Below are 26,424 nucleotides of genomic sequence, written 5' to 3'. Positions count from 1 at the left end.
TAGTTCTCTTTCTTGTGTTCTGTTCTGCTTTGAGTCCCCTACATAATATAAAATTCCATCACTTAATGATATGCACAGCCACAATATGTTAGTACCACAAATCTTACCATCATATAAGCACCAAAGAAACATAAAAGTTGTGTCTTTTTAGGAAGTTGCAAAGTTTGATAGCCATTACTAGTAGGCACTAAATCATCCCTAAATCCATCCTGCTTCCTGATGCAGTGATATAGGAGTGTGCCATCAGAGTACCTAAGTATGATGAAAGATATCCTCAGGTGAGAAAGCCGAAGTACACAGAAGTTGGGAGGTAATGTTCATTACTAGAAATATTCTAAGGGTAGAGCCAAATCTATAGATTGGCAGTAAAAATTCCAAGATGGTCATAAACCACCTAGAGTAAATGTGCAGCTCAGCCTGCATATTTTGCAGGCTTTGTCAATGCCTTGCAGGATAAGCTGAGACATAGACCCATTCCTTCACTTTGCAATGGAAGTTTGATTCCTTCTTCATGTGCTGCAGGCAGCAAATTCATTCTGAAGACATCTTATTGTAAGACAAGATACACCATACCACTGAAAGGAAACATTTTATTATAGGTATGCATTAGTATCAAGCTGAAGCACATATTGGCATGGCAGTTGGCTTTTAGGTGGGAAGATAATTGCAACATTAGAGCCTGATCACCACCCCCCCCCCAAAAAAAAGTCATGAAAACGCTTGCTATGGTACTAGTATACAAAAATATCTTTGGAGCAGACTGACCTAGGTCAAATCCTTTTGGTACCTTGTGCAAAATTGGACAAGCTATTCCACTATTCTCTGAACCTCAGTTTACTCCTTTATAAAATGAGGAATAGCCTGCCTACCATTGCATAATTGCATGTGATTTACAGTGGATTAAATGCTTGACACAGAGCAAGTCCATGACAAATTTGGTTTTCTTAGTCTGAATAGAATATGAACATATGGTTGATCTCCTAAATAGGATTTTCTCTCTCCTAAATGGGGTTCTGAATAAGAAGGATGTAGTGAAATATAGGTCAGGGACTACAGATTCAATTTCATGTGCTCTCTTCTCTATCAACAATCTGTTGGGTGATCTGGGAGGAGCTATAGACACTGACCCTCATTGTCTATAACTGTAAAAGGAAGACCTTAGTTATTTCTTTATTTATGAATACCAATTGTTATTCTTTAAGAATAGATGCTTGGCATATAGTGGACATTGAATAACGGTTGAATTAGTTGAATAATAGTTCGATGCCATTCTATGGGGAACTTGAGTGGTTATTGGAAACTTCTGAAAGAAATACAGATTTGAGCCCTGACCAGTGTTACTCAGTAGTTAGAGTGTCAGCCTGTGTACTGAAGTGTTATACATTTGATTCCAGGTCAAGGGAATGTACTTCGGTTGTAGGTTCACTCCCCACCCCACTGTGGGAGGCAACCAGTCAAGGTGCCTCTCTATCTCAGATCAATGTCTCTCTCTCCCCCTCCTCCTCCCTCCTTCCTTTCTACTCTTTCTGAAAAGCAATGGAAAAAAATATCCTCCAGCCGAAACCGGTTTGGCTCAGTGGATAGAGCGTCGGCCTGCGGACTGAAAGGTCCAGGGTTCGATTCCGGTCAAGGGCATGTACGTTGGTTGTGGGCACACCCCCAGTGGGGGATGTGCAGGAGGCAGCTGGTCGATGTTTCTCTCTCATCGATGTTTCTAACTCTCTATCCCTCTCCCTTCCTCTCTGTAAAAAATCAATAAAATATATTAAAAAAAAAAAGAGATACCTGTATCTTAAACCCGAACCTATTTAAAAAAAAAAAATATCCTCCAGCCGAGCCAGTGTAGTTCAGTGGTTGAGCATTGACCAATGAAACAGGAGGTCACAGGTCAATTCCCTGTCAGGGCACATGCCCAGGTTGCAGGCTTGATCCCTAATATGGGGCATGCAGGAGGAAGCAGATCAATGATTCTCTCCCTTATTCTCTTAAATCAATTATATATATTGGTTTTATATATATATATATATATATAAACATATATATACATATATATATATATATATATAAATATATATATATATATATATATATATATATATATATATATATATATATGCCCGGTGCACAAAATTCATGCACTCTGGGGGGAGGGGAGAGTCCTTCAGCCCAACCTATGCCCTCTCGCAGTTTGGGACCCCTTGGGGGATGTCCGCCTGCCGGCTTAGGGCCTAAGCTGGCACTCAGACATCCCTCTCGCAGTCTGGGGCTCTCACAGTCCGGGATCCCTTGCTCCTTACTGCCTGCCTGCAGTGGAGGCAGGAGAGGCTCCCACCACCACTGCTGTGGTGGCCAGTCGTGAGCCCGGCTTCTGGCTGAGTGGCTCTCCCCCTGTGGGTGTGCACTGACCACCATGGGTCAGCTCCTGCATTGAGCGTCTGCCCCCTGGTGGTCAGTGCGCATCATAGTGACCAGTCGTTTCACTGTTCGGTTGATTTGCATATTAGCCTTTTATTCTATAGTATATCCTCCAGTGAGTATACACACACAAAAAAATGCAGACTTGCCATTCATTTTGTTAGTGCTACTGTGGAATCTGTAAACCAGCCCACTGTAGCCACCTCAGGCTTTTCATAATGGATTGTGTCAGTACAAGGACAGGGAACTGCAAGCATGTATGTTAGGCTTCTTTACTACAGCGTGTAAAATTGTTTTCCAAAAGGAAACTGAGTGTGATAGAATATCTCTCCCATAGGTGCCGAACAAGAAAAACAATGTATTTTAGCTTTTTTGTTTGTTTGTTTTTGCCATTGACCTCTGGACGAACAATCGTTTCAGAAAATTTTTCAATTCACTGAGGGTATAATTCACAAACAACAAAATGTATTTTAGTTTTTCCATCCCTCTGCCCTGCCCCTATACTAGGATATCTTGTGTTTCTAGTCTCTTCTCTCTTACTTGAGGGTTGATCATTTTTCTCTAGAGCTCAGAGGATGACTCTTGACCTAAAACTCATTGAAGGAAGGAATGGGATGTTGGGCAGTTTAAATCCATTGCTCTAAAGGTTTTACTTTCTGTTCGTGTTATCACTGAGTGGTCCATGGGGGTCAGAGGCAGAGACTCCGAGATTGCTCCAGAATCTGAAACCTTTACCAAGAAAGATGAAAACAGAAGGAAACAACACAGGATACAGAAAAGCAAGATCCAGCCTATTGTTTCCAAAAGCCTAAAGCATTCAAGACACAATGAACTTAGCCCAGGGTTGTTTTGTTTTCAGAAAATCAGTCATCTAGACTTCACAAAGAGTGATGGTCAGAATATTTAACTACTGATAGAGCAGGGGTACTGACCAATCAGAATGGACATTGCCCAGTCAGAACAGATGCCAGCTGAAAATACAGTCAGTCAATTCATTCTGGTGCATACCTTTTTACCATTAGTCATTGCAGAAACTACTGAAAATATAAAAAGGGAACCTCAGGTGTCAGAGCTCCTATTCTATCAAAATTGAATTTATTTTACACTAGCAAACGTATTTGAAATTAGCAGAATCATAGTCTCTCTCCAGTTACTGACTTGTTACCCTGCTTCCATTGACAGAAAACTCTTAAGAGTTCTATATTTATTGCCTCTACTTCTCACCTCCTATTTTCTCTTGAACACACTACAATCAGGCTCTTGTCCCCAATATCAGCTTCCTCTAGAGCTCAGAGGTTTTATCATGATCCACAACCCTGATATTATGGTTAATTTTCAATCTTCTTACTCAAAGTTTTGTCTGCATTCAACATCGTTGATCACTCCATCCTTCCTGAACTACTTTCTTCACCTAGCTTCTAGGATGTGCTTTCTCCTGTTCTTCCTGTAATGTATGCCATTCCCTTTCAGTTGTTTGTGACATGAATATTTTATATTGAATCACATTTACCCACTGATTTCCACTGTTATTTTCCACAGAAAAAATGACCTCAATATTAAATAAAAATTTTTACCAAGGACAATATATACTCTTTTGACAGCATGCAATTAATTTTCTTGAATAGCCCCATAGAAGAAATTAGTCATTCAGACAATGGAATGTGACCATTACTAGCAGCATGCATAGAGCCAGAACTGATACTGGAGCAGTGACATTTTGTACCAAATGTGCGAAAACAATAAAGCACACTGTAACCAAGGGTTAACTGAATGACAGCCAGTGTCGGAGGAATAACATTAAAGTTGTTGTCTAATAACTTCTTTCGACTATATTTTACTCTTTCATTATTAGGAAAAGATGAGTTAATAGGAGTACTTATGTAAGTAAAAAATATGCCAATTTGTCATATAGTCAATATTCATTCTTTTTAAAAAGTACAGAGTAGTTCAAGTTGTTGTTTGATGACCAATGGAAGACTTTATCCAAAAGGACCTATTATTGAGTTATAACAATCTATTTCTTTAGACTTTGCACCAACTTTAGTTATCAGGCACTTGTCACAGCCAGTGGTTTATCTCCTTGTCTTTCCCCTACTCCCGCCCCTCCCCCCCCCATAGAAGTCTCTAAGATGTCAAGCACTCTTTCCTTGTGTACTGGTGAACTGCATTGCCCTAGCGAGGGCTATTGATTTCCCATTATTCCTAGATGCCACACGATGCATTTCTATTAGTTGTAAACACTTACAAGACTGACTTTTATTTTGTCCTTCATCACATCAGTCTGGCAGGGCAGGACATCTGGAAAGGAAGGCCAGTGCATTTATTAGACACTCTTCCACCTTGGTGCTTAAGCGAATAACGCTTTCAAGGTGTCTCAATATAACAAAGCTTGTTTTAAAAAACCCACTGCTCTCTTGACAGAGCCTCATGGTAAGGTCTCTTAAAAGAAACAAACTACATTTACTTTTTAAATCTACTCTGGGATTGACTTACTTGCTTTTTTATAGGCATTATTATATTTCATTGATGAACGTTGGCTTCATAATTAACCAGGAAAATTCATATTGGCCTTTGCTAGTAATAATTTTTGCTAGTAAGAAAAATTACTGATAAAGAAAATACATTAAACAAAATAGGCCTTTAGGATAAATTAGATTGCTTGGGCAACAACAGTTTTGAGAGTTCACTGGTATCTTAGATACACAAAAACACATGCAAGAGTCAAGTTCTTTAAACATTTTAAGTGAAAATTTACACTTTGACTTGGATTTGTTTCAGTGATGAATGTGATCTGCCAGCTCTACTACTTGTGGACAAAAGCCTATTTCAACCAGAAAGCCAAGGTTTTTTTTCCTCAGAGGTTTTTAATCTTTTAAATAGCATATATGCCTCCTGGGAGAAAACTCCAAGAGGTTATAGAATTCATTTGCCCTTCAGGGGGAAAAAACCCAATAGTGAATATTAAGAGAAAATGAGAGTATAACATCTGAGAAAAGGGCATTAGTCAAAGGACATCTGAGAATCACCCTCATGCTGTTTCTCCTTTGTCCATCATCCACACTTACTACAGGCCATCCCTGATATTCCCCTTGGCTTTCACGACCTTTCTGGTGTCATCCTCTCTGGGAAATGATTCCCCCACCTTTTTTAAATCACATGTTGGTTTACATTATTTTTTCTTGTTTTTTGACCTGTTTGGACATGTCTTATGAGCGTCTTTACATTTACATGGTCGCTGAAAGGGTTTCTTGGATCATCCCAACACGCATTTTAACTAATTCCGCCAACAGTAAATGCCTCATCTCACAATAGTTGCATTTGACCTCCACTTTCTTTCTCTAATTACCCACTATCTGCTTTCCTCTGTGCCTTCAGCAAATGGCATAATCTTTAGGTTACTCTATGATTCCAGTATAACTAGTTTATAGGGGAGAAAACCACTGTTTCTCTCAATAAAGAATCTCAGGTTGATGTGTGATATTATTTACAAAAACAAGTATTTATTATGATATATCTGTTTATGTAAATCCATCCTGAGTTTCCATTTACATGAAACCAAAAAGGGGTTGTTGTATATCTTTTTTAAAAAAATATATTTTATTGATTTTTTACAGAGAAGAAGGGTGAGGGATAGAGAGTTAGAAACATCAATGAGAGAGAAACATCGATCAGCTGCCTCCTGCACACTCCCCACTAGGGATGTGCCCGCAACCAAGGTACATGCCCTTGACCAGAATCAAACCTGGGACCCTTGAGTCCGCAGGCCGATGCTCTATCCACTGAGCCAAACTGGTCAGGGCTGTTGTATATCTTTAACTTTGAGAGAGCTCCATTCATTAATTGAACAAATATTTGAGCACTCACTATATGCTGAACACTATTTCAGGTATGGGGAATACATCAGTGAACAAAACAGGAAAAAAAAACACCTGTAAGCTCTCAAGAGCTTACATTCCAGGGGGAAAGACAGACAATAAACAAACATACAAGCTATATCTACTATATGTCAAGGCAAGGATTTACTCAGCCAAGGGATCCCATGGCAACTTTGCCAATTAGAAGAAGCACAGGGTTGCCAAAAGAAATCAAGCACTTGAGATTCTTAATAAGAAACAAAAATATCACCCAAAGCAGAAGTACAATTCTTCAGGCCACCAATGCTCCTTGTCATCTGAAATCCTGTTGCTAGGACACTGATAAGCATAGAAAAGCTAAGGACACTTTTTAAGCTGGGGAAATGTTTGGTAGTATGATGTTCTGATATTCGTGGATCTAAATTCAGGAGGAATAGAGAATAACAAAGAGAAATAAATATATCTGTAAAGAGGCTTTTGAAATCATTTAAAACTTAATGACTTTAAATAGTAGGTATACAAAGTATTATATTGAAAAATGTTGGGTATTTTTTTACTAACATTTAAGAAGCTACTATCAGTTCTTCTCTGAATGGTGATCAGTACTTTTCAGTAAAATCTAATTTAATCTATCTCTTCATTTCCTCAAAAATCAAGTGACCAATCACTGACCCCAAAAATAAAAACTTGTGTTCTGATACTATGGCTTTAGTTTAGCAGGATAGAGTAATCAGTGTTATTCCATTTTTTATCCTCCCACGGTTCTCTAAATATAAATGAAGTCTCTTCCTTTGCTTTGGGGAATTGAATGCCAGTTGGGGAATTCAAAACAGTGTTGGTTTCAATCTTGAGTTCCTCTGCATACCAAGTTCACTTCTTTGGCCCTAAGGCATGCCTCTCAAAGAGAAAACGTGGGGAAATGCTGGATCCAGTACTGGTATATCCTGAGACCATCTTGCCTATATAGTTAACATGGTCCTGAAATTCTGTCCCAATGTGGTTCATGAATAATAGGGCCACATTTGGACAGAATCATATTTGGACAAATCAGTCCAAATTACACATCCAAATGTAATTTGGACATCAGTGTTCAAATGTGATTTTTATTGCTATAGGCCATAGTATGTAAAAAATGAGATTAGATATACACCATGGCACTGCTCATTTATTTTTACATGGGAAATATGCCCATCTGAATGGCAATGGATTGTCTGTCATAGATGAAGCGAGATACAAAGTTGGAAGTCTGTTCATCACCATGAGCTGATGAGAACTGGCTGGAATAGCATGTGTGGTAAATAATTTTTACATCTCTGAAGCACAAATGTGACAGACCTCTGCAGTTATTGTTAGGTTTAATATCAGAAGGCAGTAATGAAGCTTTTAATTACTAAATACTGATAACATTTCTTGAAGAACAAAATAAATTAATCCTTTTTTAATATGCAATCACAGGATCAGCCTGGATCTACCCTGGTCTTAGTAGCCAAACACATCTTGCCTCATCATTCTCTTAAGTCAACATTTTTGTCTTGTGTTCAAAGTACATATTTAACATTTATGCATAAGGAGATAAAGCCAAGGCTCTCATGCAATTTGTGTATGAAATTGGCTGTACATCCATAGTCACAATGCCAAGAGGATCTCGGTATTTGCTATCAATCACCCGTTATTCAAATTTCCCTCATCAGTTGGATTACAAGCCAACTATTTCTGGGACAGTTGTTTAGTGGGGAAAGAATTACAGTTATTCTTGTTCAAGGTAAGGTCAGATAAAAATGAGGGCCCTCTTGGAATGGGGGTGGGAGGAAAATAGTTTAAAGCTCCTCATGGAACTGGCTGTTGGTGAAAGACAAGCAGGCATGACTGCCATAAGCGATTCTCAACTAGAACCAGATATAGCAGGTAAAAATAATTTCAGTTCTGAATAAAACATAGTAGCTGCAGTCACTTTTCACAGTTAAAGACAGCATGACCTAGCGGAAGGTATGTATAGTTTGGGCCAGGTTCTGCCATATGGCAGCTATGTTACATTGTGGCAACTTAACCTCTCTGAGGTAAACTTTCTCATCTATGACATGGGTTCATAGCAAGCTTTCAGGATAATTTTGTATATAAATATAAATGATATAAATATAAATAATATAAATAAATATAAATAAAAATATAAATATAAATATAAATATAAATATAAATATAAATATAAATATAAATATAAATATAAATATAAATATAAATATATATTGCCTAGGATGATGTTATAGCATTGCTAGTGATCAATAATTTATATCCAAGTATCCAGATTTCCTCAGCCTTTCATTTCACATATTGCTACGTAGTAGTGGTGCCTCTGTCCTCAACTATTAGTCTCCCACCGTTATTACTAGAGGTCGCCACAGTGTGACCCATATTGCATGAGAAACCATAAGGCTACCTCCCATGTCTCTTTGAGGGAAGGCGCCATTCCCTATGGCCCTCTCCCAGCACCGTCTGGAAGAACTCTGATCTGACCAAAGTCTTAGTCAGAGACCTCGGAGGCCAGTGCTGTGCAGTGGGTAAAGGCAGGAAGAAAAGAGAGCCTTCATCCTTTCTCTTCTGAACCTTGAAGCAGCCTTCTGCATAATCCTCCTGAAAACAGATCTTTCGGTTCTCTGCTTCACTCTCAGGATAAACCTGACCTTGGAATCATGCTAGGAAATCAAATGTGCTTGTGGGAATTTCCTTGCCCCTTCTCTTGGTCCCCAGCAATGTGCTATGTGCTGTCCAGGCATTATTTCATACTCCCAGGAAGCCTGTGAGCTGGAGATATTTAATCCCAAATATAGGTGAAGAGACTGAAACCTAGGAAGATTTAGAACACTGTCCACTCCCCTCCTTCAAGGAAATACCTGGGTTATTACCAGGTATTCTCCATTAAGATGAGCCCAAGATATCCTGAAAATAGTAGCAATTATTATTATTACCATTCCACTCTGTCAAGTAAGGCCAGAGTTTCCACTGATTCAATAATGAGTCTGAAGAAATATGCAGAGTAGAAATTGAAGTACAAAAACTAGAGTAGCAGGGAGAGAGTGGAGGCAGAGACTGAGGAAATAAGTTTTGAAAAACAAAATGTGGTAATTATAATAAATAATGTAAAAGGGGCAAATCTAAGGGAATGTATCATCTCTTTTTTATTAATCCTTTGAAAAATTTATTAAATTAAATGGCACCAGCTACTTCTCTCACACTTTCCCTCAAATGCCCTTACTTGAGCCCTTAAAAAAAAATAAATAATACCATCCTATATAATAAAACCCCAGCAACAGAATGGCAGAATGACCAGAACTACTGGTCAACCAGTTGCTATGACACGCACTGACCACCCGGGGGCAGACGCTCAATGCAGGAGCTGCCCCCGGGTGGTCAGTGTGCTTCCACAATGGGAGCAGTTTCTCAGAGGGCGGGTCCACAGCTGCTGGGCTGACCGGGATGAGCAGTGCTCCCACAGCAGGCCAATTCCCACAGGCCACACACCCCCACCAGTGCACAAATCCCATGCACCGGGCCTCTAGTAGTCCATATAAAGAGTAAGAATTTCTCTTCCCTTTAATCTCCATTTGCTTAATTCATCTTTCTATCTCCAAGTACAGGTGGGAAATAATTGAGGAACTATTTTTTGATGAATGAAGTTTTGATCCCAGTCTACAAGAAATCTCTAGAGCAGTGGTTCTCAACCTGTGGGTCGCGACCCCTTTGGGGGTTGCACGACCCTTTCACAGGGGTCGCCTAAGACCATCAGAAAACACATATATAATTACATATTGTTTTTGTGATTAATTACTATGCTTTAATTAAGTTCAATTTGTAGCAATGAAACAGGGAGTCATCACAACATGAGGAACTGTATTAAAGGGTCGCGGCATTAGGAAGGTTGAGAACCTCTGCTCTAGAGATTACTTTCAAACTAAGACCAATTTCATACCCAATAGAAACTTTAGTTTTATGGAATGAAAAGCCAAATGAGAACAATCTAATAATGTCTTTCCAAAAAGAAGGTACCCTAAGTACACTTGCCCAATTACTACTGAGAAATATTCTCTTTTTTAAACCAAGAAATAAAAAGGAAAATTGTTTTCCTGGTAATGCTTTGTATTCTTTTTCCAGGGCTAGCGAAAGAAACTCTTGGTTATCAATCTCTTTGTTTACCAAGTGTAATTTTTCATGGGAGATGTCAGTTATATTTATCAAAAAGCCAAATCAATTTCAATTCTCCTTGCAGGAGTCTTGTTAAGTAACATAGAACAAGATAGTATCAATGCACTTTAATAAAATTCAATAGTTCACAAGTATTATTACCAATCCATTTTCTACTAATATTTTATTTATTTATTTGTCATATATTTTTATTGATTTCAAAGGGGAAGGAAGAGGGAAAGATAGAAATGTCAATGATGAGAGAGAATCATTGATTGGCTGCCTCCTGCACACCCCCTACTTGGGATAGAGTCCGCAACCTGGTCATGTGCCCTTGACCAGAATTGAACCTGGAACCCTTCAGTCCGAACGCCAACGCTCTATCCACTGAGCCAAACCAGCTAGGGCTCTACTAGTATTTTAGATCAAAATGTTCAAATTCATTTAGCTCAAATGCTTTGGGTTTTCTGAATTTCGCAAATTACATGCCTACTTGCTGCTAATGTCTGAAAAACAAGGAGAGGTGAGACCAACAAGATATTTGCATACGTACCAATAGAAAGGGATGATGCTGCATCGTTTTATTTTTCTTCTTGTGTACTTATTCCTTCTTGGCTACTTGAAGTGATCCATAAGTCAAGAATTAATAAACATTGAAACCTTCCTGTTTACCACCACTCACATGTTCTCCTTTCTCCAAGGCCTGTTTTCCCTTAATCAGAATTCACAGCAAAGAGGAGAGGGGAATGGACAGGAAAACCCGCAACATGTTTGGGAACTGTATTATCAACGCACCTCTATTAGCTGCATATATAGAAGTCTTGGGAAATTCCAAATTTTTTATATTGAGATAATGGATTGAAATTTTAAATTAGTATTTAGTGTCTTATTTTTTCAATATTCAAGTTCTTTAAAAATATTCACTAAATATAGAACTGATAATTTAATGATTATTTCATTATTAAAAGTGAAAATATCTGTACTCATGCCTATGGATTCACCTCAAATGTTTCTTTATATTTTGTGCATTCTTTCTTCTCATGCTAGTTATGAACTTTACTTTGATGCCTGCATCCAAAAACCAAGAGCAGGTGAAACACCTGAAAATACCCTGATTTGTGAAAGGGAGGGTTATCCCACTTGGTTTTGCTTTCATAACCAGGAAATAACTAATGACAGTTTGGGAATTAATTCAGTTTGTCTCTTACGGTAGCATGTCAGGCCCTCCATTGTTGGGTTCAAACTAGTGCTAAATTGCAAGAGAGCAGGACAGGAGTCTTTCGCCGTGATGAAAACGGAAGAATTTTCTTAAGTGAATCAGATCCTTTTTACTTCATCTTGTTACATAAAACATGCTATTATAGGGTTTATATATTTTAAAGGTAGTGAAACAAATTTACCCTATATTTATAAAGTATGGATTGCTTGCTTCCTATAAAAATTTAAAATCAGTTCTCCAGAAGAAAAAGATAAACATGTATAGATGCAAATCCATTCCGTATTGGTTTCTTAGTACCACATTAAAGAGAAAAGCTGAGGATATAAGTTATGACTTAATGTTGATTTTGAATGCACACCGCTACCTAATGTACATAAAATAACCATCACCGAGTGAAACTGATACTTCCAACAGCTTGGCTGCATTGAAATGATTTTATAAGTGCTTACAAAAAGTCGATTTTGGGATGTTTCACTGCTTAGGTACAAAACAAATCACAAATATGTTTTTATGTTGATTTTCTCTGATAGGACTGGGAATTCCCACATTTCATGGGAGACGTTGATGTAAATCTCCCTGGCTTGCATACGCCTCACATGCAGTTCCAGATTCCTTTCTTCCAGAAGATCTTTAAGGAAGAATATCGCATTCACATAACAGGTATGTTCTAACCTTGAATAGGATTTGTCTCCTACTTAGAGTAATGCTAGCTGCTATGAAAAAGCAAATGGCGACATTGTATAGGCATACATAAATATAACTTTTGTTCTTACCGAACAATACCAGGTGGTTCCCAGTGGTTCCAGATCGACTGGGGCTCTGGGCTGTCACTCTGGGACTTGCACTGCTGATGGCTTTAACAAGTGCAACTTCAGGCAGTTGGGAATAAAGAGAATGGGGAAAATGGTTAAGAAGGCTTCCCTGTTTCTTAACCACCTTGGCCTGGAACAGAAACATGTCATCTCCACTCACATTTTATTGGCAATAACTAGTCAGGAGGGTGCGGGAGGAGCGGGGGTGGGGTAGGGTGGGAATGCAGTCCCTGGTTGGGCAGCCACTTCTGCTGTCAGACCTAGTGCTCTAGCACAGGATTGTCAGGGGAGAGGACAAACCTTCAATGTGGAGAGGTAGCGAACTCCGTACCATAGGCAGTCTACAATTAGCCGTACTCCCTGTACCACCCCGCCTTGTTTTGTTGTTTTCATTGGTGGGCTTCCTTTTCACAACCTACAGCTCAGTAAATTTTCTCAACATGAACACTCTTTGTGCTTTGTTCTTCGTTTACGGCTGAGATCAAAACAATGGTAGCTCCCATCAGACCATCAGCCTTCAGGGAGTTGGCCCAGGTCTCATTTGATTGAGTACAAACCTCCTTCTGTGGCAGAGCTCATGTTTGTCTCCAGTGATTCTCTTGTGGCTCCTCAGATGATTTCACTTTCAGATGTGTCCTGCGTTTGAAACACCTCCAATATGATGTGTTATAATATTCTTTTGTGGCATCTCAGTCATTTGCTTCTAAAAAAGGCTTCCTAGGGTTATGCTTTATACCTTTTATTTCTTTTCTAAGAAGAAGCAGACAGCTGCGTGGCCAAATGAAGGATGGCATTAGTTCCCAGGCTGTTCAAATGCAAGTCGCCCGTGTGTGCACGTTTTAAGGACAATGGCCGAGGATCCCACACCGGCTATGATAGAAACTGCTGAGGAAATCTGTGCTTACACTACCGTCTGTGCTCCCGAGTAAAAATAGCCTGAACACAGGAAACGTGAACACATGAGCACTGCAAAAAGACCTTTGCTTCTCAACTTGAAGGCTGTTTTTTTGCTTTGAGCATGAGGCGACCTTTCTAAATTGGAGAATGAGCTCATGAATAGGGAAGATGCAGCAGGTTGCTTTTCCTATTCAGAATGAATGAGGCTCATCTATTAAATTCACCAGGTAAATCAATCAATTTGAGTTCAGGTCACATCGTGTGGTTTCAGAGTCCCCACTTAATCTCGGCAGCATGCTCCCCTCCCGGACTTCTGAACAGCTATCATGCACATGGCATCGTCATATCCCTTTGGGTGGGCTTTTGCCTGGACCATCTGTTCTTGCTATCAGCTCTTGTCCCAGGCCATCATGGCACGAATATTGTCTTGGACTGAAGATCAGAATCCCCGTCAAAATTATACTGCTGGAGGGTAAACTATCAGGTTTAAAAGGGGAGGGGCAGATTCAGAGAAGCCATTGATTAGAAAAAAAAAATCAAGCTGTTGAAAATATTGAATTCAGGACCATTTTGCGTGGTTTTGTCAGATATACTGTCATTTAAAGACAGGGGCAGGTTTAAGTTTTGTGGCCCTCAAAGCTTATACAATTTGGGATGCTCTGTTTAAAAACATGAAGAGAAAAGAGAATGATAGTGAGGCCTTGTAAGGGGACCGGGCGACAGGGGTCCCCTGAAACTTAGAGTCCTTAGCTTTGAGGTAGACGCTCCTATGCCTTTGAGTGTAAACTTTTGTCCGGCCAAGTATTATTTTGCAAAAACTTAATTGAGTCTGCATGTTAGTAAGTTTGCCAGGAGGTAGGAATATATTGTGATTAAGGCTTTTGTGCAGTGTTTGCCAAATTATGCTGATTAGCATATCACCTGGGGAACTTTATAAATATACCGATTGTTGGGCCCCATTTTAATGGTTCCCGTCCAGTGGGTCTGGGCAAAAGCCAGGGAATGGGCCTTTTGCAAAGCCTCCCTGGTGATGCTGATCTTTGAGAACTTCTCGGTGTGATTGAGAAGGCACCGTTGAGGTCAGACCATCTCCCGAGTTGGGCCAAGCATGCAAATGTCTGGGTGCCTGGACCTGTGGGGGACGGGGGGTGGGGGTGGGGCGCTTTTGAGGGTTCTGCAGTTTAAGTTAAAAATAAAATAGGGTACATGTGGGCTTTGCAGTGAAGGGATTCACCCAAAACAAGTTAAATTTAATTTGTGCTAAGAAGATATATCTTTCCCCAGATCCACCCCTGATCACATTTCCTAGGAAATGGTGATAGAAAAGAAAGTCCTAACTTCTCCCCTCTTGTTTTTGTTAGTTACTGCCTTTGTTCTGTTAGTTGGCTGAAGAGTTGCTGAGGCCACTCTGGAGTGCCACCTAATCTCCCGTGAAAGGCCTTTGACTTTATCTGACTTTGTAAAACCATTGTTTCTGGGCAAACTAAGTAAAGTCTCCAAACCACGGGGCTCCGTGTTGTATTTTAATAGGCTCAGTAGTTAGTAGCCCACGACTGTCCAAGTGCACTGCAAACCCTGACTTGATCAGCTTCTCCAAGTGCTGCTTCCTTCCTTAGAGAGACGTCAACGCTTTTCTTACTAAGCAAATGTGGTATCATCACTGGGATGATTAAGCGTGAAACCCTCTATATCCATCAACAGTTATCAAACTTTAGTGTGTATGAGAATCACCTGGAGAGCTTGTTTTTTAAAAAAAATCAGCCCAGCTAGTGTGGCTCAGTGGTTGAACATCAACCTATGAACCAGGAGGCTGCAGTTCAATTCCCGGTCAGGGCACATGTCCAGGTTGTGGGCTCAATCCCCAGTAGGGGGCATGCAGGAGACAGCCAATCAATGACTCTCTCATCATTGATGTTTCTCTCTCTCCCTCTCACTTCCTCTCTGAAATATATATATAATTTATTTATTTATTTATCTGTCAGCTGCACACCCAGAGTTGGATGCCTGATGTACGTGGTGGAGCCTGAAATCAGCCATTCTCCAGGCACCACCAGGGATGCTTATGCAGGGTGCCAGGGGACTACACTCTGAGAAACACTGTTGCTCAGAAACATTTTCTGTAGTCAGAATTCCTCTCATCTCGGCTTTTTTTTTTTTTAATGGTCTGGCTTTATTTACAAAGAAAAGCGGTGACAGTGCTGCCATTGCAGAAATGAGTGGAAATGGCTGGGGCCTCTCCGGACAGGCTGACTTCATGACACAGGGTCCCAGACCCAGGCCTCTCAGGTTCTTCTTCTCGGCCCCGATGCCTGAGAGGTTGATGGGCCAGCAGGCCAGCTGCACAGGTTCACAGTCAGGCAGTGTGTGTGACATTAAAGTCCAGGACCACAGCTGGCTAATGTTCAGGGCCTCAGGTGATTTTGGAGCCAGAGCCCAGGGTGTTGCAACAAAAGTAGACATGTGGGCACTCCAGAAAGGTGAATGGGTCAGTTTTGTCATCTCAGCTTTAATTTCTCTTTATATGCAACTCCTAAAACAAAGTTAAGGGTGAGACTGCAAGTTCAGTAGAAATGGGTGGCCGGTGGGAAAGGAGATGGGAGAGGCCTGCCAGGAGCTGGAAGTTTAGAGCCCAGGCAAAAAGAGGAGGCCCCACAGCAGAGCATGATGGGAAAGGCCTGGGAACCACAGAAGAAACTGGAGCTGAGGTGGAAGGGATCCCAGGGACCCCCACATAGCTCCATGTGCTGCTTTCTCTACTGTGTGTGTTCTGCACTAGAAGAGGCTGGACAGGGCCTGCTAGGGTTTCCTAAGAGTCAAGGATGGCCATACCCTGACATCAACATTGCAGCTCAGTGACCTACAAAGGGTGTGTGGTGCACACTGAGGCAATGAAGTATAGAGGTTTGGGCATAGGCTCCAGCTCCACCATTGACAGCTGACATGGCCTTTGTCAAGCTCAGTAACCGCTCAGTGGCTCAGTTTTCTCATCTGTTAAATGGAGACCATACTGGTACTTACCCCTCGGTTGCTATGAGAATTAAATTAATTCACATGTACGAGGCACTTAAAACACTGTCTGCCATGTCTTAAGCATTCAAATTCTCACTGTCTTTGCCTAAAGCTTTTCCATGTATCCATTCAGGGTTTCTATTTAATTTTAAAACAAAGTAAAACATTAGGCAGTCAAAGAAAGGCACTCTGATTAATTATCCAGTATTCTGAGTTCTCTACTGTGACTGCCCCAGTCCTCAGGAAGGAAGATGCTGAGAATGGCAAGAATCTCTCTCTCAGGGAACTGCTGTGGATGGAGAGGGCCATCTGACACTGATGAGTTCCCATTCCCATCTCAACGCATTAGGCTTTGAGTGGTTTTTAATCCTGATTCCAAGCTAGTTTTCCTTATGCGTGTCAGAAATAACCTGAGTTGTTGCATCTGTTCAGCTCCTCTGGGTCCCCCTTGGCAGATGGTTTGCTGCAGTATGTATATCATCACTATCTAAGGGTGTGTTCAAATATTTTTCTGGGAATTTTTATTTCAGTAACAAAGGGGGTAAAAGGTTAGTGACGAGGTCACCCCGGTGCTTTTAGCCCAACCCCAAGTAAATGCTAAATGCAGCTGTGCAATCCTCTCCTCTGCCCTCTGCCCCTTTACCTATAAGGTGAGTGCCAAGATGGATTCAGAATGTGATGTATTGAGTCTCAGGAGGTGAGAGAGGAATGGCCTCTCAATTCAATCTCGGGAGCTCCTCTGAGTCCTATTAATGCCAGTCCCGGTGGAAGCTCTGCCATCTGTCATCCCAGCCAGACAAAGGAAGGGTCCCGTTGGTGGCCATCATCTGAGTAAATTAGGCGGGGGCTGGGGGGAAAGGCCGGAGGAAGGCCGGTGCTCTGCGAGGAGAGAATTCACACTGTTGGCACGATGATGCCCGCGGGAACCCTCTCGGCAAAAATGGAAAATGTAGAAGTAAACAAGCCTCTGTGGCGTGTGTTCTATTTCAGTTCCCTGCGCGGTGTGAGGGCACAGGTGCTGCACGATGGCGAGAATGGGGAAAATAATGAGTAAAACCCTTCGCTTTGTTGCCAAAGGTGCATGATTTCTGGCAAATGAGTTCCCAGAGATTGTTTTTTAAAGAGCTCTCCTGTGTCCATCAGATCATGGGACGTGCTAGGGAGGGCAGGCCAGTGGTCCATCGGGCACAATATTCTGTCGGACAGAATTAGCGAGGGCCTTGTTATAGGGAGATAGGATGCATCCTGTTCACCATGACAGTCCCCCAAGATCATGAAGTTATCCAGAGTACACAAGGACCTCTTGCTCTTCTCTCAGTTGTGAATTTTTTTAAAACCTTCCCTGAAGCAATTTCCATTATCAACACATTTATACAGCTCTAAGAACTATGTTTACTTCTACCTAAAGCAGCAATTCATTTTATTTGTCCAAAACTCATCTTCTTCAGGCTGTAGTTGCTTCGCCCATAACCTGTGAGTCCTTGCTGCCCCTGAGCTGGTCCACCCTGCCCCCCCTCCCCCAATTGAGGTGTCCTTATGCATAGATGAGGATTTTCATTATAAAACTCACATGCTCCTCAGAAACTGCCTTTGCACTCAGAGGGAGAACTTGAAATATATAATTAATCCATCTTTGATACATGAATATTTTATTTTCCAGATTATATTAGATTTTAGCAATATCCCAGAATTCAAGAGATCATTGTAACATATGTATTTGATTCGAAGGATAGAACTTCACTCATTGTATTTGGACACACTATCTCAGAGCTTTCCTGTTTGTTAACAGACATTTTCTGAGATAATTTGTGTCTACACCTAAGCTAGGATCTAGGAAATACAAAAATGAACCTGACATAGTTCCCAATCTTAAGAATCTTCTGTCCAGTCTTCAGTACAACTAGATAGCTTTTTCTTTCTCTTTCATCATCACAAATTTCTGCCTCTACTCGTCATATCAGATTATGTCCTAAAGGAAGTCTCCCACTTAGGAAGCCACAATGACAAGAGAGGCATTTTGAGAAGCTATATTAATTTGTTTTTAAGTCTTAAGAAGATACTTTACCAACTCAAGTAACTCTTATTAATTCAAAAATTATTTAGTAAATATCTTCAAGTTTTTAAATGGTATCCTCAGGGTCCAAGCACTTAATGTGGGTTCTAGATGTTCATAAATTTCCTAGGCAGGGACTTAAAGAGATGTTAATGCAGTGAGCCTTGTTTTCACTGCTTTTGTCTGGAATGAGAGGGCATTGACTATGGCCAAGAAGCCTGTTAGAGCCTGCTGTTTCTTTAATTATCCAAAACTCATCTTTTTCAAGGCCAGGGTTTCTTGTTATCCCATAGTGCAGTGGTTCTCAACCTTCCTAATGCCACGACCCTTTAATACAGTTCCTCACGTTGTGGTGACCCCCAATTTCATTGTTACAAATTGAACATAATTAAAGCATAGTGATTAATCACAAAAACAATATGTAATTATATATGTGTTTTCTGATGGTCTAAGGCGACCCCTGTGAAAGGGTCGTTTGACCCCCAAAGGGGTCACGACCCACAGGTTGAGAACCGCTGCCATAGTGGATACTAAATGGCTTTGTGGAACATGATGGCATCATGTATTTGTTCTGGATGCCAGAGTCTGGCCCAGTGTGGTATCCACCTGGTGGAAAGTGCTCACAGCACAGCTCAAGCACGGTGCTAGCTGGAAACTACTGGGTAAAAGATTTTTTAAAATATATTATGATTGCATATTTGAATCCTGAAAGTTTTGTTGCATGGTGAAAATATCAGTCCTTTATAGGCATTTTTCCTAGTTGAAAAAAATGACAGTTTCCTCCAAATTGTCGTCACTTCCTATGGTAAGTGAGGGTGATATTTAATGGAGAATCCTTTTAAAACTAACTATCCCAGGATTCTATAGACTCCCACAAAGTAGAAAGATAAAATTATCATTATAGTATCATTTTTGACAATCAGTATGATTCATTAAAAGCACAATATACAAGAAGGAGGTAATCCCACCAACACCATGCAGTGATTTCTCATTAAAGGAGACAGTGAGATATTTCAACAGGGAGATTAATAGAAATAATGTATGGATTTGTACCCTGCCTCCTTGCTGATTTACATTATGCTATGTCATTGGAACAACAGGAGGAAATGCAATATCTCTCATATGATCAATGTTGAAATACCAAACCTCTTGTTGTGGTTGACTGTACATTCACAGCAACACACTTTGGGAAATGAAATAGAAGCACTTCCTATCCTTCCCTTTTTTGTGCCTTATAGCCTTTCCATGTGAGTTATTTCTGGGACTCAAATTTAGTTTTTATGTTAAGCAGTGTTTCTCAAAGTACACAAGCTTTTTCTTTTTGAGGAAAGCTTTCTCCATCTGGAAATGGTGTACCCCATCTTTTTGCTCTAATGGTGAGATTTTCTGACCCATCATAAAACATTAATGTTTAGACAATGTTTATTTCACAGACTCATCCAAGAGACTCTCAGGGCTGAGAAGAAACCATAAGGATTATATAGCTCAGTTCCCTCACCTTATAGACAAGAACAGCAAGGTTCAGTTGTCCAACCAGGTTTTGCTCTCTGGGTTGCCACATCTCATAGGGAAAAAGTAGGTTTTTTTTTTTAAAGAGGAGAAAGCATTATCAAGGTAACAAAACACTGTGTGGGAAAATGTAAGAATGGATGTTAGAGAAAGATAAACATTCTTTCTCCGTACAAATGGATAAATGGACCAGAAGTTATGCCAAGTGGTCTGGAAACAAACAAAAAAAGTAAGACCCATTTCTTCTAGATTTCCAGCAGCTTCAAGTTTTGGCTGAATGGTTATGACAGTATAGGGAGGACAATGCTATAGCATAGAATAAGGAAAGATATCAGTAGGCATTCTGCTCAGTCTCCTCTCTGTCCTCTGCACTTTTTCATCACCACATGGCCTCTTGGCTGGGGTGGGAGTGGAGGTACCATCTCCTGTCTTGTAGCCTCAGCTTATGTGTATGTACAAGACCTTTGCTCAGGAGCAATACTGCTGCAACCAGTAGAATAATGACCAATTGCTATAGGTTTTTAACATGTTAAATATGCTGATTCACAAAGTATATTTTCATGTAGCTACACATTGGGCCCTCTTAAGTAACTGGCCTAGTAATATCTACCCAATAATGTTAGTTCACAGTAATTCATTCTGTTTTATCCAAACTGGTCACCTTTAAGATATATCTTTGTTATAAACCCGTACATACTCTTTTTTCCCTCTGCTCTGTCACCGAGATCCTAAAGAAGTAAAGAAATTGTAAAATAATACTACCCTACATTTTTGGCAAACAATATATTTCAGAGAACTTCAAATAATAACTTCTCATTTTATCCTCACAATAATCCTTTGATGCAGTTACATTGGTATTATTCTCCATTTCACAGAGTAAAAAAATTGAATTCATGGAGCTAGTGAGTAGAAGGATTTGGGGAAAGAGGAGGAAAATCATAAAACTGGAAGGCATGTAGTTCCATGTCCTCAATTTGAAAATAAAATATTGAGGTCTGGAGAGGTTAAACAGGTTACCCAAGGTTGTATTATTCAAGTTCAGTGTTAGAATGAAATCTCCATCTGCCGATTTCCAGCCTGCAGTTTCTGTCACGAGGGCATTCCCTCTCACAAATGGGTAAAGATGTGTTAGAGCAGGGTGATGGTACCCATTAACTGATGTCAAGCATTGCATTTTTAATGTGCTTTCCCTCCATCCCATCTAAATATTCAGAGTTCAGGCCACATAAGAAATAACATACAGTGATTCTTTAATGTCAAACTTTAGTGGTCAAACTGACCCAGCACCATTCATCTGAGATGGTAGAAAAATAATTTCAAAGTAGGAAAAACAGCTCTTTCTATCTTCAAGGTTTCTTCTTAGTGTGATCAGAGTACATAGCTTTATTTTTTTAAAGGATTGACTTTTTAATATATATATATTTCTATTGATTTCAGAGAGGAAGGGAAAGGGAGAGAGAGAGAAACATCAATGATGAGAAAGAATCATTGATTGGCTGCCTCCTGCATGCCCTCTACTGGGGATCGAGCCTGCAACCTGGGCATGTGCCCTTGACCAGAATCTAACCTGGGACCCTTCAGTCTCCAGGCCAATGTTCTATCCACTGAGCCAAACCAGCTGGGCCATAGCTCCATTTTTATTCTTTGATTTTTTTTCCTTTGTCTTGAAACATTCACTGAGCATCATTTCCCCACCAGAAAAGCACTTTTCTCCAAGCTCCATGGGCCTCCCTTTCTTCTCCCTGATTCTGTGCTGCTGCTTATCTTCAGTTTCTGATCTCCTGTCATCACCATAGAAACAGGGACCTCTTTATGGAGGCCCTTGCCCTGTTCACCAGTTTATCAAAATGACCTAGAGGGGAACAAGTCTCTCCAAGGGCCCATTGTGAATCAAGAAGGTGATGATCAGTCATCCAAGTTCAAGGACCTCTTCCCCTCACCATTCAATCTGGCTTCTAACACATAGAATTCACAGCAAGGGGGTACATAGAAATCTGCAGCAGAGAAGCACCCAGAGCACCTCTCTCAACTTGCTCTCTGTCGTGGAAGCTGCACACCCGTGCCTCCTGAACACGGGATGAAAAATCTCTGAACGTTTTCATTTCACCCATCGCTCATTCATCTCCTGCCTTTCTTTCCTTGCAGTATTCTTCATTCTTTTTCTTCTCTCTCCTCTCAGCCTCTTTTTTTCCCCCATATCACCTGATTTTTTTCTGTAAGCTGTTCTATCTGGGGCATAGTAAAAAAAAAACATACTAAAAGAAATGAAAAATTTTCTAAACTGCTCTCTATCCTGCTTTTCTTTCAGGGACCACATGAGTTACTACTTCTTTCAAAATCCTTTCTATAGAAATTAGCCCTCAGTTTTTATTCCATTTTCTCAACATCTTCAGCATGTATGGTTTGATCACTCATTAAGCACCTCTCAAATGTGGCTTCTTATTTTTATTTATCTATTGATGTCTCTATCCTGTTTCCCCAACAGGAAGAAACATATGCCCTCAGCATTTCCTAAGGTATCCTAAGCAGAGTCTGTTGTGAGCACAGTAGATGTTTGGTAATGATGCTCACCTTTGTACTTGATTGCATTTTCCTGGCTTTAGCTTCATTTGTTTCTGGTTGATTCTTAGTGAGAATTAGTTTCAGTTTTAAGATCCAGGAGGGCATGAGTGGCTTGAACTTCACAGTGCCAGACGTTGTAGATGTCTTATCATATCTGGAAATGTTTCCAGTGTTCCAACCTACCTTCTAATGTAGGTGTGCAAAATAAATCATTCAGGCAAGAGCTTCCACTATAAATATTATAAACCCTATGGAGTTGAATAATTTTAAAACAGGCAGAGTTATAATGCCCTTTCATATAGTTTATATAAACTCTCTTCATAGAGAAAAATTGTACCATCCCATGCAAATGAAGACATTATCATGGCTTAGGCAAGGCTTTGATGATAATAATAGGAACAATTACGGAATACCTATTACACTAGGCACTGTACTTAGCATTTAGTAATTTCATGAAAAATGCTAACAGCTTTAATAAGTACTATTATTTTCTGCATGCAAAGAAATTGGGGTTTAGAGAATTTAAATAGAGCCAGGATTAAAACCCTTCAACCTTGCATGTAATAGGAACTTGAAAATGTGTAATGATGATGATAAAATATTTTCCTAAACTCCTCACAAAGTTTTCTTTTAATATAGCTATATATTCTGTGAGAGTACATATGCAAAATACATTTTTATCATTCTTATTTTAGTAACTTTGTCCAAGATCTTACCTCCTTTTCCAAAAGTTCTATAATCAGGTGAATTAGTAACTTAATAATATTCAATACTATTATCTTCAAATACAAAATAAAATAATGTTGACATGATACAAATAATAATTAGAACTAAAGCTTCTAGAAGCTGTTACATATGTCACCTAATTTGCTACAGCAAATCTGTGAGGTGAGTATTGCTATTTTATTGTGATAAACTTGATACTCTCAAACTTGCTATAAATGGTGATTATAATAAAAATTACAATGGAATGTAGTATTCCTTGAAAATGTTTTTCACATTTTCCATTTGTAGAAATAAAGATATCACTAGATCATATGACTTTTAAGAATATCTTATTTATATAAAAATTTAAAATACTACAAAGACATCATGGTAGTTACAATCTCTCCAAATCATGTCTTCTAAAACAGTTCATTAGGAGTAGTTATATTTATATGTCCGATAAATGCATTCTGTTCAATGAGAATTTGATGTAGTTATTTTTAACATCTCAAAGTGAATGCTCAAGGATTATTGATCTGAATCACATCAACTAATGGTTTAATCAACAGGTCACCTGCAAACAGCAATGGGAATTCAATTGATATGCTGCTGTGCTTGCATTGTGAAATGATTTATGTCTCACCCAGACATTACTATAAAACTCTAAGAGATGTTGAATTATATGTTGGCCTTTCCTAAGAATTTTATTAGAACTTTGTTTTTAGACATTAAGTGAAAGGTTCTAGAGAATAACCTACATGGGCCCAAATTTGAATATAACCTGTGGAGCCTATAAAACAAGGGGGCTTAATCTGGTTAATGTAAATACCACAAGTTACTGGCTGAGGGACCTACGGTTATGTTTTCATATGCTTACCATCCATTGAGGAAATTCCCTTTGCCAATTTTCACTTAATGGCCGCATAGCACTCTCAAAAAATGAATTGTTAACAGGTCTAAAACATTAACAATTTATATTATTATACCATTATCTCCTTTTTATTGGAGTAATCTGTATTGCAGTGTTATGGGTCTTTGACTAATATGCAGTATTTCTTTTTTAATGCAGGTAAATGGTTTAACTATGGGATTATCTTTCTCGTCTTGATTTTGGATCTTAATATGTGGAAGAACCAGATATTTTATCAGCCTCATGAATATGGACAGTATATCGGCCCAGGGCAGAAGATATATACAGTTAAAGACTCAGAAAGTTTAAAGGATTTGAACAGAACCAAGCTATCCTGGGAATGGAGGTCCAATCATACTAATCCTCAAACGAATAAGACGTATGTTGAAGGAGACATGTTCCTCCACAGCAGGTTCACAGGGGCTAGCCTTGATGTCAAGTGTATGGCTTTTGTTCCAAGTTTGATAGCTTTTGTATGGTTTGGATTCTTCATTTGGTTCTTTGGACGCTTTTTGAAAAATGAGCCAGGCATGGAGAATCAAGATAAAACTTACACTCGCATGAAACGAAAATCCCCATCAGAACATAGCAAAGACATGGGAATCACTCGAGAAAACACCCAGGCCTCAGTGGAAGACCCTTTGAATGACCCTTCTTTGGTCTGCATCAGGTCCGACCTCAATGAGATTGTCTTCAAGTCTTCCCACCTAACGTCGGAAAACTTGAGCTCGCATTTGAATGAGCCTGCCAGCGTGACAGAAGCTGACCCTGATCCAACGACTTCTAAAAGTACACCCACGAACTAGATTCACTTACTTGGATACAGCAAAAAAAAAAAAAAGCAACCCTGAGTGTACCTTTCAATAATTTAGTCTTTCTTTTTGTAAATGTAAGGTCTGCTTAATGTTAGGTAGAGAAATACAAACAATGCCACAACGGTGCTCAACATGCTTTTTCTAGGACTCATTGTTTTCTATTTGTATGATGATACACGTGCCTACTATATATCCAACAACCCTCTAGAGATTGCTTTTCACAATTGCACAAGCTATTTACTGACTTTACGGCGTAGTAGAAAATTAGCTGATTACCTGTGTATCTGATGTTCAACCATAGTGGTGCCTTGAGACATTAAACTGTTTTTAATTGTACCAGAAATGAAGTGTGGAAGAGTTCTCTAATCTATGTCTTATGGTGTTTTTTATTTAGTTATATACAATTATTTTGATCTATACTTGATGTCTGAGCAGAAAAGAGAGGTAGCCTAACTGTGGCTCAGGAAATATCTCTTGGTTTCTTATTCAGCAGTGGGGTTGGTGACTTCCATAGCTGGGCTACAGAGATGCGTGGTGATTACCTTTGAATTTTTATTGGCCATCCACCAAATGCAAGCACAGAGGCTAAATTCCATAACAGAAGAACGGTAATCCAGCATGGGTCACTACTTGTGAAATGTGACTTTCCCCAACCAGTAATTGCAATTAGATGATAATACTTAATTATGTTTTCCTAATTAAAGATAAATTGCTACTTGATTAAAAATGCTGCCCTTCACCTTCGGGAACAAAGGTTAAGAGGCACAGTTGGATGAACTCTCAGATTTATTGGCATTTACACAGAGCCCTAGAAAACCAAGGAACTGAAGTTTTAATCATGTGAGGGTTGCACAGCCTACCATCTACAGTATTTGTACATCTTTCTGTAAATATGGCTCTGGACAGTGAAAATTGAAAATCAATATATGCCAACCCTGAGCAAGGGAACTACTCTGAAAGTCATGCAAGGGAATCTCGTGAGGTAGAAAAGACCATGCATGAAAAGATATGTTTAATGGCTTGTTTTGTGTGCATTTTTTTATTTAAGAATTAAACATTTCATATTAATTAAGAAAATTCTATATTATGTGATGTCATTTTTGTTTATAATAGAGGGGCTCAATTGCATCTTAGTTTAACAACAGTCCCTCCCCCTATTTTTTCTAAACTCCATGCCAGACAAGTTAAGAAATGGAACACGCCCAATTTGCCTTTAGTTTTTTTCCATAAATTACGGTAACATGTTCCTTGAGGAGACTGGGGAAGATCACTTTTAAGGCAAAATTATTTTTTGTCACATACCAACACAGCTGTATTTTGTCTTTATGATTTTTTAAAATCTCTCTTGTTTTGATCTACCTGCTTTTAAGCGTGCAGCATGCTGAATTTAGCATGCATAACACAACTGCACTTATCTGTCACTTGAGTGCCAGCTTTTATAAACATGTTTCTACAGTTGTTTACGCAGCAATTGGAGCCATGCACCTG

At 39.6% G+C, this 26,424-nt stretch overlaps 1 protein-coding gene across 3 annotated transcripts in view; it reads left to right on the top strand.

Annotated features, from left to right (window-relative positions):
- TMEM117 (transmembrane protein 117) overlaps positions 1-26,018 on the top strand; it is a 415,549-nt gene extending 389,531 nt beyond the window's left edge. Inside the window, exons 7-8 of one of the 3 annotated variants that reach the window (XM_006086721.3) lie at positions 12,195-12,324; positions 24,281-26,018. In XM_006086721.3, coding sequence (XP_006086783.1) covers positions 12,195-12,324; positions 24,281-24,927 — 777 coding nt within the window. In that variant the 3' untranslated portion in view covers positions 24,928-26,018. The remainder of the gene's footprint in view (positions 1-12,194; positions 12,325-24,280) is intronic. The other 2 variants (XM_023752275.1, XM_023752274.1) reach the window with 2 other exon arrangements.
- The last annotated feature ends 406 nt before the right edge of the window (positions 26,019-26,424 follow it).

This window comes from Myotis lucifugus, unplaced genomic scaffold (genome assembly GCF_000147115.1).
Source record: "Myotis lucifugus unplaced genomic scaffold, Myoluc2.0 scaffold_30, whole genome shotgun sequence".
NCBI lineage: Eukaryota > Metazoa > Chordata > Mammalia > Chiroptera > Vespertilionidae > Myotis > Myotis lucifugus.
The sequence above is the reverse complement of the archived record's forward strand: the minus strand, read 5'-3'. Positions and strand labels throughout refer to the sequence as shown.